The sequence below is a fragment of the Poecilia latipinna genome, unplaced genomic scaffold (assembly GCF_001443285.1).
Source record: "Poecilia latipinna isolate Pla-1442-1.1 unplaced genomic scaffold, P_latipinna-1.0 Scaffold2278, whole genome shotgun sequence".
In the NCBI taxonomy this organism is placed as follows: domain Eukaryota; kingdom Metazoa; phylum Chordata; class Actinopteri; order Cyprinodontiformes; family Poeciliidae; genus Poecilia; species Poecilia latipinna.
This window is the reverse complement of record NW_015114894.1, coordinates 84,676-99,792: the sequence shown is the minus strand read 5'-3', so window position 1 is coordinate 99,792 and position 15,117 is coordinate 84,676. Positions and strand designations below refer to the sequence as shown.

General features: G+C 38.5%; 1 protein-coding gene across 3 annotated transcripts in view; it reads left to right on the top strand.

Annotated features, from left to right (window-relative positions):
- Positions 1-4,782: 4,782 nt before the first annotated feature.
- cacna1ea (calcium channel, voltage-dependent, R type, alpha 1E subunit a) overlaps positions 4,783-15,117 on the top strand; it is a 94,994-nt gene continuing 84,659 nt past the window's right edge. For 2 of the 3 annotated variants that reach the window (XM_015018468.1, XM_015018469.1), the window contains exon 1: positions 4,783-5,346. In XM_015018468.1, the coding sequence (XP_014873954.1) occupies positions 4,823-5,346 (524 nt within the window). In that variant the 5' untranslated portion in view covers positions 4,783-4,822. The remainder of the gene's footprint in view (positions 5,347-15,117) is intronic. The other variant, XM_015018470.1, reaches the window with a different exon arrangement.

Genomic DNA, 15,117 nt, shown 5'->3' with positions numbered 1-15,117 from the left:
ACATTGATTCAATGTTGTTTCAATTATTCTGTGCTATCTGGGGATAGTTCAAAGGCTGTGACTATTTTTGTGAGGCTCTTAAGTACAGCTGTGAAAAACATTAAGAAGAGGAAAAACGCCCTTTGCATAAGTGAACTTTGTGTTTTTCCTCACAAATACCAGCTGATGATCATAAATCATTATCTGCTTTAGCACACAGTAGGATTAATAACTGTACCATGTGTACAGACAAACAGTCTTTATATGTAATCGTATTACAGCCAAACACACTGACTAGTTATTGCATATAGATGGTAATTTAAAGTCAACATAACCATTATTGATTAAGATTTCTAACTTTTTAGATTGGGCCTCTTTGTTTACACTGTTATTTTTCTCTGATCATAAAAAAAAAAAAAAAAACATTTCCTCACTTTCCAGGTTTGGCCACAAACTTTTATTCTGTTTTATTGATGAAAGTTTCTCTGGTTTGTTGTGTGCTTTGTAATCTGGGAGGATCATGCTCAGATCCATTTGTCTGAATTTGGAGATCATCTAATTGTGTTGGCATTTCTGTCCAGCCACTTTGAAAACATAATTTTGCAAATGGATTCGATAAACACCAGATCAATGAGAGTTCCCTGGACATTTTCTTTTCTCCCCCTACCAGGAATCACACAACATATGATTCCCTGTGCAAACTTGCTCTTTGTGTTTTTTTTTTATATTTGCTTGGCCTTGCTCTCATTGTCTCAGTCTGGACTGTAGTTTTGTTTAGAGAAGCGAAAGAATGGAGGGGTTTATGTTTAGAGTGGCGTGAAAAATTACTTTTTTTTGTTTTTTTTTTCCTTTTTGCTGAAATCTTTTCATTAAATATTTGCAATTTAAGCCTGTTTAATTTCACAGTCAGAAAAACATAGCAATTTGTCTCAGACAAACAGTGAAAGTTGTTGTGTAAAATTGATTTTGATTGATCTCTTATTAGTTTTTCCAAACAACTTTCAATTTTAGATTCCTTTCATGCATGTGTTGCTGTAATCCTATTTATGTTTTCTGATCAGTTCCCGCCTACATCCTACAACTCTTTTGGTAAAGAAGATGTGTTAATGAAACACTGGTTGTTTAATAATGTTCCGATTGAATAACTTTATAGATAAAGATCCAACTGTGGCTGCTGTAGTGAGTCTAACAATGATAGGCTTTATCCCTTTGTTAAGCAACTTCAGAATGAGAAGATGAATGAGAAGATAATTTAGTCAGATTAATCTAATGGTCCTGCATCATCTTTACAAGTAGTTCAATTAAATTGCAGGCTCATTTTCAATAATGTATTTAAATTCACAACATCAAGAGATGCTACACTACTAAACTTGGCAGCAGTCAGAGCAAATTAAGACAATTATGACAAACAAGGCCAGACAAGGACTTTGGGTTATCTTGCTACCATGAACTATTAGCACAATGGAAAAAGTATATTCTCAGCAAACTGCAGGAATGAGTGGCTTCTTGTGGTCACATAGTCTATGTAACAACCATTAAACACTGTTTACATGTCAGCATTTTCTGGGGAGGCATGATAGGAAAAGCCCTTTTTGTCCCTTTATCAGAAATTTAAACATATGTTGTTGAGAAAACTTTGTTGGAACTTTAAATGGAAAAAAAAATATGAAAATGTTGAAAATAGTGCTGCCAAATATATTGAATTGTCACCCTTATAAGAGCAGTAAGTGCAACACTGCGACCACAAAGTGCTGTTTGGATGCAGTGTTTGATTGGATACTAAATGATGTGTTTGTGGCATCAAGCACATTGATTATATTTGTCAGGAAAATGTAACTCAAGTCAAGTCTTTTTATGCTTCTTACCTGTGGCTGCTTATAAAAAGAGAACGGAGTAATTTTCTGTCTTTACATAATAGAAGAGAATATCATGTAAAAGCTTTCGCTCTGCCTCTGAGAGAGTAAATAACATTAAGTCAGATACTTTGTCCATGCCTGTTTTATTTGATAAACGTCTTAGTGGGGGTGAGGAACACAATAATGTAAAATTAAAGTTCTCATCTTTAGCATGAGGTGTAGAAAATCCCTAGTCATTAGTGCTCCATTCATAGGCGCACATTCATTTATTAACAACCAAAAATGTAGTGACTTGAAGGCTTCTGATGGACTTTTGGGTATATGCAAGACAACTGAGTGACCTAACTCCAGCTTCCCCACCTTACAGCTTTGTGATCTGCAGCATTTTATTTTCACAGCTTGCTATCTTTGCTCTGACGTTATTTAGGAGCTTTCCTCTCCGAGGGGCCGTAAAACCAGAAATCCATCATTCAGGTAACTGAAATGGACTTCAGGAGGAGCAGTCGTATGCACCGTTCTGCGGCACATTTGGAAATCAAATCTCTCAGTTCTATCGCTTGCTTAACACATCCCCAAAACCAAATAAGTCGTCACTAATTCTCCGATCCGATAAGGGAGACATAAAGATAATTAAATAAGATGTCAGTGTTAGTTTTTCTTCTTCCTAACTGCATAATTAAGCACAGCTCTGGCAGTGTTATGTGATTATTTGTGTTGAGGGGCTGGGTTACAGCTTATATAATTGGTTTTGATGCTCAGAGGACTTGGGATATTTTGAACAGTCTGAGGCCAGTGAGAGAGAACAACACTGGCATGCTGCAAGAATGGGTTTGCAGATCAAATTTCTGGCTGCAGAGCGGATCTCAGGTCTTCACACTTTGTACTAATCAGCCATTTATGCAGTTCACTCACTGCACATATTCTATGCATATTACACAAAGTTAACGCATGCGTTTGACAATTCATCAAAAAATACATATCTTAAAAAAATATCTGTTACCGATGTTTGCTGTTACCTTATTTTCAGCACAGATACATTCATGAATGTTGGCTGTCTTTGAATTTCTTTTCAACGACTCGTCACATCATAAATGCAGATGTACTTCGAGTTTGTGCATGGCAGAATGAAATTGAAAACTGTTCTGTGAAGGTCTCAGAGATTATAGAGCAACAGTGGAAAACCAGCGTCATGAAGCTCGAGGAACATTCCAGGCAGGTCAGGGATAAAGTTGTAGGAAAATGGATCAGAATGTATTTGCAAAGCTTTGAACATTTCACAGAACATTGTTTAGTTCAAGAAATCCTCTGAAAACAGAGAGAGGACAGCACAAATATTTCCGTTCTACCTAAGCTGACAGACTGACTGGGGGAGAGCATTAATTAAAACAAGCTGATAAAACCAAGATCAAGATGTTAGGATGTTCTGTGAATGACTGGAAGGCAGCTATCAAAGCAACCTGGGTTTCCATTGCACCTCGATGCCGTTCACCTCCGTGCCATGCTGCATTGATGCAGTGATTCATATAGAAATGAACATAGACATGTCTGTCTAGAATATCCTTTTTTCAGTGGTCAATTGTAATATGATTTATTGAGAAAAATATTTCAGCCGTTATCGTAAAACCAACAAATAAAGGCCTGAAATATTTCACTCTACATGTAATGAATTTATATGAGATTCACTTCCTGAAATGAGTGACAATATTTTATATTTTTTTTACAAGGGAAAACAGTCTTTCAGTTAAACTAGTACTTAAATGCCTTGCTAGAACATTAATTTTAAGTTAGTTTTGTACTTTTTCGAGTATAGGGAGATTTGGTAGGATTTTGTGTTTTTTTTTTTTTGGCTGTGATGAGCAGTATTCCCCACCACAGTTCATTATGTCTGCTTATATACAAGATACTAACATTGAAATTGCACACATTAGTTAATTGTAAACACATTTTAAGGAAATTAACAAGTAGCATCTACGATTCAAATTAAACCGGGTTTTTTAAGAAAAAGAAAGCTTGAACAGATCATGGTAGTTTTGTCAGTAGTGGAAGGCAGCTGCGATTCAGGCTCATCAATAACATGATTTGCCAACCATGTTATTGATGATTTGATTGTTGCCCTGTTCAATTACTGCAGTCTCCTTAAGGCAAGAGTGTGTGTGTGTGTGTGTGTGTGTGTGTGTGTGTGTGTGTGTGTGTGTGTGTGTGTGTGTGTGCGTGTGTGTGCGTGTGTGTGTTTCATGTGTAAATTTATAACAGCGAGGCGAAGGCTCTTAGAGAGCCTAACAAAGATGAGACAGCATACAGAGCAGTACCATGCAAATATTCTAGGAAAAAAGTATGAGGTGGTGTTTTGTTTTATTTGTGGTGTCAAAATGGAGTGAACATGTGTTATTAAATTATCTGCGTAACCAATATTAATAATCACGTTGTAGTTTCTAGGTTTTATTAAGGCAAATTGTTTTTGACTGAGTCTGAATGCCACTTGGGATTAGGAATGATGCATCACTCTTAGTCTGTCAGTGCTTCATGTGCTGCTTCCTATTTATCATATTGTTCATCATGATAAATCTCTTAACATGATATGAATTTTGTTTTATTGTTTTATTGTCCCAGATAATGTTTAAAAATCTCAGAGCTGTCCATATTGTTAGTTTTGCTGTTTTCTTCCACTGTTTGCTCAATGAGAGTATCAATAAATATCAATGAATTTGAAAATTTGTCTTTACTTTCATAGTATGTTACACTTCTTCATATGACTGGCGTCCTAAAGAAACATATGGGAATGATTTTTAAGAGCAGTTAGTGAAGCTATAATTGCTGTTTCATGCATACAATTACCTAGAAAAGGAGTAATACATAGTTTTTATCGTCACTTTTATTGTTACCCAAGTAGTACCACAAAATATTATGATGAAACTTTAAGTCCGTCTGATCTCTGCTCATTTTCCTTCCTGCAGCACTATGCTAAGATCCCGGGCAGCCTTACCATCATGCTGGAACTGGGCTCATGTTCTGTCAGCTCTCAGTCTCTGACAGACGACCACAATGCTTTGGGGCGACCTCCCACCTCAGGAGGGCCTGACAGTCCAGCAGCTGGTTTTGGACAGATGTGTGGCAGCAGTAGCCCCAGGCGTCACGTCCTGCACCCGTCACCAACGGATTGCGAGAGCTGGCAGAAGCATCGGGGAGGGCTGGCTGGAGGTTCAAGCCCCTGCTCCGAGCCTCACCCGCTCCTGGAGCCCCAGAGTCTGTCCACCAGCCACGACACCCTCTACCTCCCGCAGATGACTGGGCAGGCTCAAACTCTCCACCCGAACCGCCTCGGCCTTTCTCTGGATGTGGCCTCAACATTTGACGCCGGAGGTGGGATGCTTGGGGTGGATGGAGATTTGGCAGTCAGTCCCAACGTAATCAAGAGACGGCGGGGAGGCCTGATTGAACAGAAGGACATAGTCAAAGCTCACCAGGCCCATAAGATACATAGCACACCGCAGGCTCGACGCAAAGAGTGGGAGTGAGTATGACGTTTCTTACTTAATTGTGATTTCTTAAATTATAACTTCAAATTTGTAATTCAAGAGTTGCAGAGTTACATTTTACATACTTTACTATGTAGCTTCACTATGACAAATACAGGTATATCTGATATTTCTGTTTCATCAGCTGCTGCTAGAAGTTCAGGAGTCAAAGTTTACATCACAGAGTGAATTTTTATAACATAAAAAGCAATTAGGCCCATAATGTTCTGTTTTTTTTTGTTTTGTTTTGTTTTTGGAAAACCTAATTTCTGCTGTTGAATTAACAAGATTAGAGCAGTTTTATATCGTTAGTTTTGTGCAATTATCTTGCAAATGAAACTTTGAACATGGTCATTTCAGTTTAAGTATATAAGCAAAGTTAGGCTTGCTCTAAAAATGCAAGGTGAATCACAGATTCTCATGTATGAAAAAATCGCTCAAGAAAATATTAACCACCTTCTAAAATCTATAACTAGAAAATTTATAGACCAAAACAAGAGAAACTCACACTTTTCAACTTGCTAAAGTTTTTAATGCATTGTTCTGGTCACATACTGTCATCAAGCAAACACTTCCTATTCCAGACTGTCATCAGTTTGACAGTAATTCGGATATATAAAACAAAAAACTAATCAGTATGAAATGTTTATATTGTGATACTTCTTTCAGCTGTATCATCCAACCCTAGCCTTGATGAGACTCAAATGTTTTGAAATAACCTTTCAGAGAACAACAGATTGAAACCTAAATTTTCACATTTATATCCATGGAAAATATATTTTATCTCCACCAACATAAAACTGAACAATAAACTACTAAAAACATTCAGCATCTTCTTGTGTCACCTCAACTATTTTACTGTGAAGCATTGATGAGTATGTGTGCGCACTCACTCCCATGTTCTTCCCATGTGCTGAATATTAAATAGCCTGTCTGTGTGTGTGTGTGTGTGTGTGTGTGTGTGTGTGTGTGTGTGTGTGTGTTTATGAGCTTCCTGTCCTGTGGTGTGGTGGAAGTTTCTAGCTGTTTATTGCAGTGACACCCCCCTATGTCTTTTCCTGCTGAAGCCAGAGCTTCACCTCTAGCTGGCACCCTCTGTGCTCCCCTTCGAACCTTTTTCACCGCAGGTACAGGATGCCGCATCTTATCATAAGCTGCGCCTAAAGAGACGGAGGTTCGGGGAGGCTAATTGCAGAGAGAGTGGGACACGAGACGAGAGAGGAGATGACGTACGCCAAATGCAGGGGAGGTGATGAGGAAGCGGAGGATGAATGAGAACTTTTCCTGCTTTAATTTGCGTTTCACATTTAGGCTCATGTGACAGTAGATTGCAAGTGGGCGATTTGTGGATCAAGAGGCCTGTAGAGATGCTTGACCATGGACCAGATAGCTGTTCTCCGCCCTGTCCAATATAATTGCTGTAATACATCATGACAGATGTAGACTGAAGCTGCAGAGAGGACAGTGACCACAGTGAGTCAGAAGGCATTACAACCGTGCACATCCACCTCTCACTGCCATTTAACGGCAGACCTCAGCTACCTGGCAGGAGGGGTGGGGGAAATCAGCGTTTGCCCTTGAGCCAATTGCTGCACCTGTTTTGAGTTTTCAAATAAAATTAGCTTGATTGCAGGGCAGTCTGATGCACTATGACATTAAAACTTGTTTGTGTTTTTCTGCAGGTTTGCTTACTCTCCCTGAATATTTTGCTTGAAAAGGAGCTTGTGCAGTTTGTAGAAATGTCCTGTTATGACACCCAATGGGCTGCTGCTGAAATTGTCTCGACCCCGCTCTGCTACGTGACAAATGCGTCGTAATCAGTGTGAAAGTGGACAATGATTAAGAAATTTGTCAATAATTGGGTTCAAAAAATAATTGACAGGCTCGTCGTTTGTATTTCCTCTGGGTGTCCATGACTCCCTGAAGGCAATACGTAAAGTCCTAATGATTCCCTGGTCTTTAAGGTTTCATTTTAGGGTCAGAGTTCTAAAAATGTGTCATTGAATGTATTCAATGTTTTCAGGCACCCAAGAGAAAATGTCTTCCTTGTGGGCTTCGAATGACCAGTTCATCAGCACACACTTGGGACAAATTGTTGCTTATTGTCTGCAAATAACACAGCAAAGTGAAATTTGGGTTGGGATACTCTGACATCCCAAGAGAGTTAGTCGTTGTTAGCTGTTTTCCCTGTAGTGTCACAGTGATAGTTGCATGTAAGTTGACCTACATGCCCTTGTTGACCTTTGTTTGCTTAGTATTTGATGCTCCTTGAGAGGAGAATCCATTTGGGATCCTGAGTTTCAACCTCCGCTTCTGGAAACGAAGCGTCCACGCACCCGGTGTTGATTCTTCACCAGCAAAGAATGCAAAGAGATAAGAGACTGATGTATTCTCGCATTTGTAGAGGCTTGTGTGCGAATGCATTTGCGGCATTCATCCCAGGAGGATCTAAATGACGACATCCTCTCGGAAGCATTTTATTGAATAGCTGTGTTTAGAGTTGACATTATTGTGCCTCTAATTACAGTAATCAGGCTGAATCAATCTGGCAGTTTGACTATAGGAAGATATTATTCTCAAACAGACAAGAACAACAGAAAACCTCTTAATCTACTTTGACCTTTGTGTTTTGCATGTGTGAAAAAAGTGAAAAAGTAGTGTGATGAAAAAAAAATCTGCACTACTGCTGCAGGTTTTCGATAGAGGTAGTCGTTTTGAAGCCAAGTAAGACAATTGAAAGTTGTCCCTCTTAAAGCATCAGATAATATGTCCTTAAAATTTATTTAACTCAGAATATCGAGATCAAAATGAATATTGTTGGTTTATGCATTCAGTGACAGACTACAGTTGGAGTTCTTAGTTTGGTGGTTTTGTATCTAGGAAAGGAAAAGCATGTTTTTAGGATTGGTGCTGCCAGGTTGGTAGCACTGTTCCTTTGGCGTCAGAAGGTCCTAGGTTCAAATCCCTGTCTAAGGTATTTTTGCGTTTTATGCAAAAGGGATATTTTGCGGCATCAGGAACTTGCAGGTTAGTCAGGATTGAGCGGACAGACGGATGCAGCATCCTTTATGAAAACGTGCTCCAGACTGCTCTTCAACGGTTCATTTTACAGAAGGATACTTGCATAAATGTCACGTCTTAGTTTTCCATTTTTAGTAAATTATCAAAGATTTCAGACTTTTTTCCATGTTGTCATAGCGGGGTATTTTTTGTGTAGAAATTTTGTCTAGTAATGCGAGTCTGCTGAGCTTATCATATGACCCATTCTCCTAAGAATGGTTGTAAACAGCATAATGGAGGAACATTGTTGTGATGAAGTGCTGAAGGCGGAGTGTCGGAAACAGCTTAAAGAGACAGAAGAAAATGTGATAGCCTAATAATAATAATATTGCCTCTTTAATACAATTTGAAAATGTGGAAAAAGTTAAGTCCTGTGACTATTTTCTAGATGTGCTGTATTTCTGTTAATCTCTACTAACCCTCTTTTAAAAATAGGAAAGATGTAGGAAATATCGCTTGATGTGTCGTCATGAATCAGAAAGCTGCATAAACATGGCCATGACTGCAGGCAGAGCAATATCTAAAAAGTTTAAAACATCTGGAACTGTAACAAACATTGCTGGGCAAGGATCTGATTTTATCATGCCACTTTGTAGAGACGAGGATGGTGACAGGGTATGAAAAGCATCCTTATATCTCTGTTGTAGATTATTCCAGAAAACTGCGTGATTGTATTTTCCGGTCGCCAATTCTCCATCACACTTTATTTTAAGTTTGTTCTTTGTTTTGTTTTTTTACACATTTTGATCAGGCTTGTCAACAATCATGCAGGGTCCAGTCGGTAGCAAAGATCAGCAAATTACATCAAACTCTGCATCAGCCCTGTGGCAGGTGCTGCTGGCACAAGTCCAATTCTCCAAATGGTCTCACAAAAACTGGAGAGAAAAACAGTAAAAGAAAGCCACTAGGCGTGTGTTCATTTAAATGCTGCCAGCCAGAAATTCAAAGCAGTTAGGGCTGTTGAAGCACTAGCAGCATATGTTACATCCATGAGTCATTAAACTGAACTTGGAAATTAAGTCTGAGCAGACTGAGGGAGTAGCAGGGCTTTCCAGCTGTGACACAAGACCCATTTCTAGGTGCCAGTGCCTGTCAGTGTCGGAGACAAATAATATTAATCTCATGTAATGTGGATTGGGTGTGTGTACAATTAAAGCTGGGCTGAGGTTACATACTAAATGCATTATTTGATTTGTAGTGATTTTCACCCTTCCTGGTTCACAGATGTCATGCCTGTGTTCTTTTCTTTTTGTTTTTGTCTAGAGGCTTTTATCAAATTATCAGCTCATCTCTAAAGCAAAGAGACACGGGATCAATGAGTCTGCAGCATCTGATTGTGATGATGTTATCACAAAACATTACAAAACAGTCTGAATTAAACCGAATGAATGTGTAGCCATTGTGACATGAGAATGCAGAGAGGCGTAATATTTTGTTTTAATGTGTCCCTAAAAACAAAGCTGCATACACAGAGTTGGACGGTAAATTAATTGTTTGACTTGCCTTGCAGTTTATGATGTGAGCTGGAAGCAACAGGACTTTCATTAAAAAAATGGACTCTTTCCAGAAAAATCATTAGCTTTGCAGGGCGGACACAGCTGAGTCCAGCATGTTGTTCTCCCATAGCACCTCTGATGTTTCTATTTTTGATCTGTCTCATGTTTTGTCTTTTATATTTACTACGAGTCAAAGACATGTTTACATCTTTACACGGTCCATCATCGCTGCTGCGTCTTGCAGCGAGTCAAGTGGCCGATACGACACGACACATCCGGCTGCAATTCTTTGCACTATTGATGAAATGCACAGTAAAACAAAAGTCAGTGACACAGTGCAAGTGACAATGGATGGTTGCTCTGTTCACCTAGGAGGAGTGAATGCTGCAAGTCAGTAGCTTGATGCAATCTGCATCCTTAAAATATATTCACTTTGCTTCAAAGTTGTCTTTGTTCCTGAAAAGCAACCAATTCCATTGAGTGCCACCTTTTCTTCCAAGTAGAGACATTCTGACAGAATTATATCTAAAACCTGCTGGTAGTGACTAAAAGTGTGTGTTTTCTCTGCGATCTGCTGAGCAACATCTGTCCAAATTTGATTTTATGTTTGCTGAAGTTTGCATAGAGTTTTGACCCAGTGGGGATTAAAGACAATAAAAATAAAAAAAAATCAAAGTTGAGGACCAAATTATTTTAAAATATCATAAAACTTCAAATGCATGATTATCCATTCAATGTAATACTTCATAGGAGTCAGATTCAGAAAACGCTGCAGTCTTCAGAGGTAAACAGATGGCAGACGAACTGCAGCAGGTCTATGGTGAAGCCATCATCTATGTTTTTATGTGCAGTGTGTGGGTTGTGTCGTCGTTGACTCTTTGCAGAGCTGTGTTGGAACAGCTTTTGACAGGGGTGTTCAGAGGCTTAGATAAACTCTTTGTGATCCCTGAGTCCTGTGATCTCTGTCTGACACAAACGCTCTAACTGTGTCTCTGACCATCTATAAAGCCTTACATCTCACTTCTCTGCTTGGAGCTGCTATTATAAAAGTGTCTTTTTACAACACGGAGCTCATTATTTAGCCATGCGGCGGCCAGCAGAAAAGAGTGATTCAGGGCTTCTTATTTCATCATCTGAGTGGACGCGTACTATACCCCAGATAAACTATTGTGTATCTGCCTTTCTCAAAAGCATTGGGAGAATTATGACATAAGAAAATACTGTTCCCACAGCACCTTTCCGTCCATTCAACACATGCAAGTACATCTTAGAAAATTATGAAAAGGTTTCAGAAAGTGAACATCATATATGAATTAGTTACACATAGCAGGAAATGTTTGAAACTTTTTTTTTGTGATTTTGTAATATAAAAAACATTTGTATATTTTTGAAATTACAAATAACAAAAACCTACAATTCAGTGTCTCAGAAAATTAAACGATCATACAATTTAAAGACCAGAAAGTTATGGTGTCACATTCTGGTCAGTTAACTAACCAAATCTTTCTTGAGTCTCTAAACGGTGTCTCACTCTGGATCAGTAGACTGCACAATCATGGAAGTTCTGGATCCAAGCCTATTCACAGAAAGTTGAGTGGAAGGAAAAGGTGTGGTTGGAAAAGGTGCACCAGGAGCATGGATAGCTGCAGCTTTGAGAGGATTTTGTAGCAAAATCTATTCAAAGATTTGACAGAGATTTACAAAGAGTGAACTGGATTCAGAACATCTGGAGTCAGCTGTTATAGACTCCAGATGTTTGTTCTTTCTATCATTCTTTTATTCCCTTCTTTCCTCTCTCATTTTTCCATGCCTCCTTCCTACCTCTTTTGCGCAATGGGCTCCACATATGGCTCTGTACCAATTTAGTCAGGGAACCACTGACATGGCCTCTTACCACAATCTGTTGCATCTCTGCAGAAATCTTCGGCTCCGAGATTTTCTGAACTCTGCCGTCCTCTGAGACTTCCACTCGTCGGTTCGTTCTCGACCCTCTGAACTGCAGGTCTCAAGCTTTTTAAAACCCAAGTCTGTCTGCAGCTCCTTCGCACATTCGCTTTCATCCCTCAAAAGTATCTGAAACTGCAAACAGAGACACTGCAATATAAAACAAACTATAAGAGTCTAAACATCATGAAAACCTGGTTGGTGATTCATTTCCACGCTGCTTTGGCTGACAGGATGTGACCAGTTGTGTGTACTGTAAGCAGCTCAATCTCAACTAAAGGACAGTGAATGATTTCTCGAAAGGTCATCGCAGCTTCCACCATTAGTGTTTTACCAATGAAGGTTAAACACTTTTTGAGGCCTAAACCTTTCTAATTGCATCAGCTCACAGCAGCAGCAGAGCCCTTCACTTCATTATTGTCCCTCTGTCAGTGTCAGACAGACACCCCAGCGCAGTGTAAATGTCAGAGCAGTTTGTCACATTTGAATTATTAATGATGACACGCTGAATAGCGGCTTTGGTTGCCACAAAGCTGTGCATCTCTTAAGGAAAACAGAGTCTACGGATAGCAGCGTCGTTAAGGGCAATTAGACAAAGTTGTTTAAAACGTGTTTTCTCGCTGTCTACACAGCATTCATTTCACTTCATTCAAGCTGTTAAGTTTGCTTATTGACCAAGTATGTCTCTCTTTCTCTGCTGCAAGAGATGAAATCTATTCCTGCATTTGTGCTCTCAATTACCCTCCAATTTCATTTGTTTTTCCTATTTTCGCTCCCTGTCTCTCTGCGTTCGGATGACAATTTGTCGCGAGCTGACACTGCTGATGACTGTCACAGAGACGAAGAGATTTCCAAAGATATCTGATCTGTCAGGAGACGATGTCTAAATATTTCTGCAGCATGCTGAGCAGAAACAATGCAGTGGCGGAATAGAGATAATGGCATTAATCATAAGAAACGATATTATTTTGCTATGTCTAGTTACAGCTGAATTGTTTCCAGATTGTTTTGTGGCTTGCAGGATTTTACACTGATTGTTGTAATTATTCTAGTTTGAGAAAATGGTCTCGAACTAAATTTATGATCTGTTTCGTCCTGTCTTGTCAAGACTGTGCATATGTCAATGCCTTTTTTATCACCTATAATCAACTGGACGTCATGATAAATTCATATACTTTAATCTAAAGTAGCCTCTACTTTGTCAGGTTTCCATGAACTGACCAACTTTTCCCTGTCCGTTATGAAGAAAAGTATGTTCGCAGCATGATGCTGCCACCACCTTGTTTACCTGTGGTGATGGTGTGTTCAGTTTTCTGTCATGCACATCATTTCCACGAAGCAAAATTTTCCAGTTGTGGTTCACTCTGACCAGAACATCTTTTTCCAGATTTTTTATTTAGGCAGCTTACCACAAACTTGACGTGGTTAGTGGTAAATTATGGCTTCAACAATGCCTTTATTCTTGCTCTTCTATTTGTGCCAGATTTAGAGAATAGGCAAATAACAGCTGCCCCATCAATAGATTTTTCCACCTGAGCTGTGAATCTCTTCAGCTCCTCCAGAGTTACCATGTGCTGCTATCCTGATTAATGCTATTCTTTCCAGGTCTGTTACTATGACCATGACTTTGCGGGTTTACACTCTGTGAGTTGCTCAAAACTTGGGATATTAATTAATACCTAACTCTGCTTTGAAGTTCTACAGTCCTTATCTGATATAGTAAGTATATCAGATAATTCCATCAGTGATCAGTCACTTTAGCTACGTCTGCATATTTCAGGTTGTCTATATCTGCGGCAGGACAGCCAATTACTTAACCATGTGAAGGAGATACTTCAGCCTTCTAAAGAGGACTTACAGCGCTAGAAAACAGATGGAATTAACTACTTTAACAATTGTGTTAATTTCTTAAGATAAATCTGGTGTTTTCATTACAAAGAACTGACTAAAGTCTATTTTCTAGTTGGATCTAAAAAAATAAGCAGACATCTTACTTTTTAAATAGCCACTTGATAGTGTTCTCCATCATAGTAGCAAAGTGATAAACCTTTATTCCCTTTCGTAATTACACTATAAAATACAGCTATTCAAAACGGTAATGGCCTACATTCCTCTTTCCAAAATAATATTTTGCTTGTGTCCCCGTTCTTTAAGCTCTGTTGTTGCAGTGCAGCGTATCTTTATCTGTTATCATCATGCATCTCTGCAGCCACATGCCCTGCTTTGCTGGAAGGAGCTCACTCCCCTGAGAAAACCCTGTGAAATATGACTTCCACCTCCCTCCATTTGCATCACACGACAGCAACATGCTCCTTGATTTTCTAGTGCATATCCATGTTCAAAAACAATACGATGCTTAACAATAAAAATTCTGCTCTGTGCCTACGTTCAGGTACCCCAGGAAGACATTTATGTTCAATTTCATAATGAACACCGGGAAGCAAAGTAACGTCCAACCTGTATTTTTCAGCCTGTTCAATATGCGAGTATATTCTGAGTGCTCCCTTGTAAAATCAAACCAAGAAGTACTTATCAGTAAAATGGACTTCCAATTTTATTAAAACAGGCTTTGTGTTATTTTCAGTGATTATGAAAAAAGTGATTGTAAGTAGCATTTTTTAAAATTCACCCCGTTTTTGACTTTAAATCTCTCTCAACCGACAGTTTGAGTGTCAAGAAAACAAGCACTGCTTTAAAATCAAAATCATCTCTCGCAAAATACACCACAGAATAATTAATTATGTTTTGAAACGTATATCCAATTTTAAAACTAAACAAAAACATGCGTTTTTTTCTTGACAGAAAGTCTTCACATAGCAGTAAATCAGAGCTTTCTCCTCCAAAATATTGAACTGATACAGCTTCTATCTTTTTATGTCTTATAACAAAAAATACTTTATAAATGTATAAAGTATTTTACAATAGTACATTCTGTCTTGAAGTAAAGGAGATATTCTGGATCCTTTTTATTTGAACTTTATTTAGAGTTGTCTCTATATCATAACCCTGAGGACTTTTTCCGTAATTGTAGGTTTCTAAAGATTTGACTCTTCAATTTGAGCTATTTTTGATAATTGTCTTATTTTACTGTAAGCATTTTTTATTGATTACATAGGTACATTTGTCATTCAAAAAGTAAAAACAATATTTTATTGTGTAACTTTTAAGGAGAAATCGCGAAACAAAATTAAGAAATAAGCTATAAAATTGCTCATTGGTGCCTCTTTGTATAAGAAACATTGATTTAGATTTGTATATTTATAAATC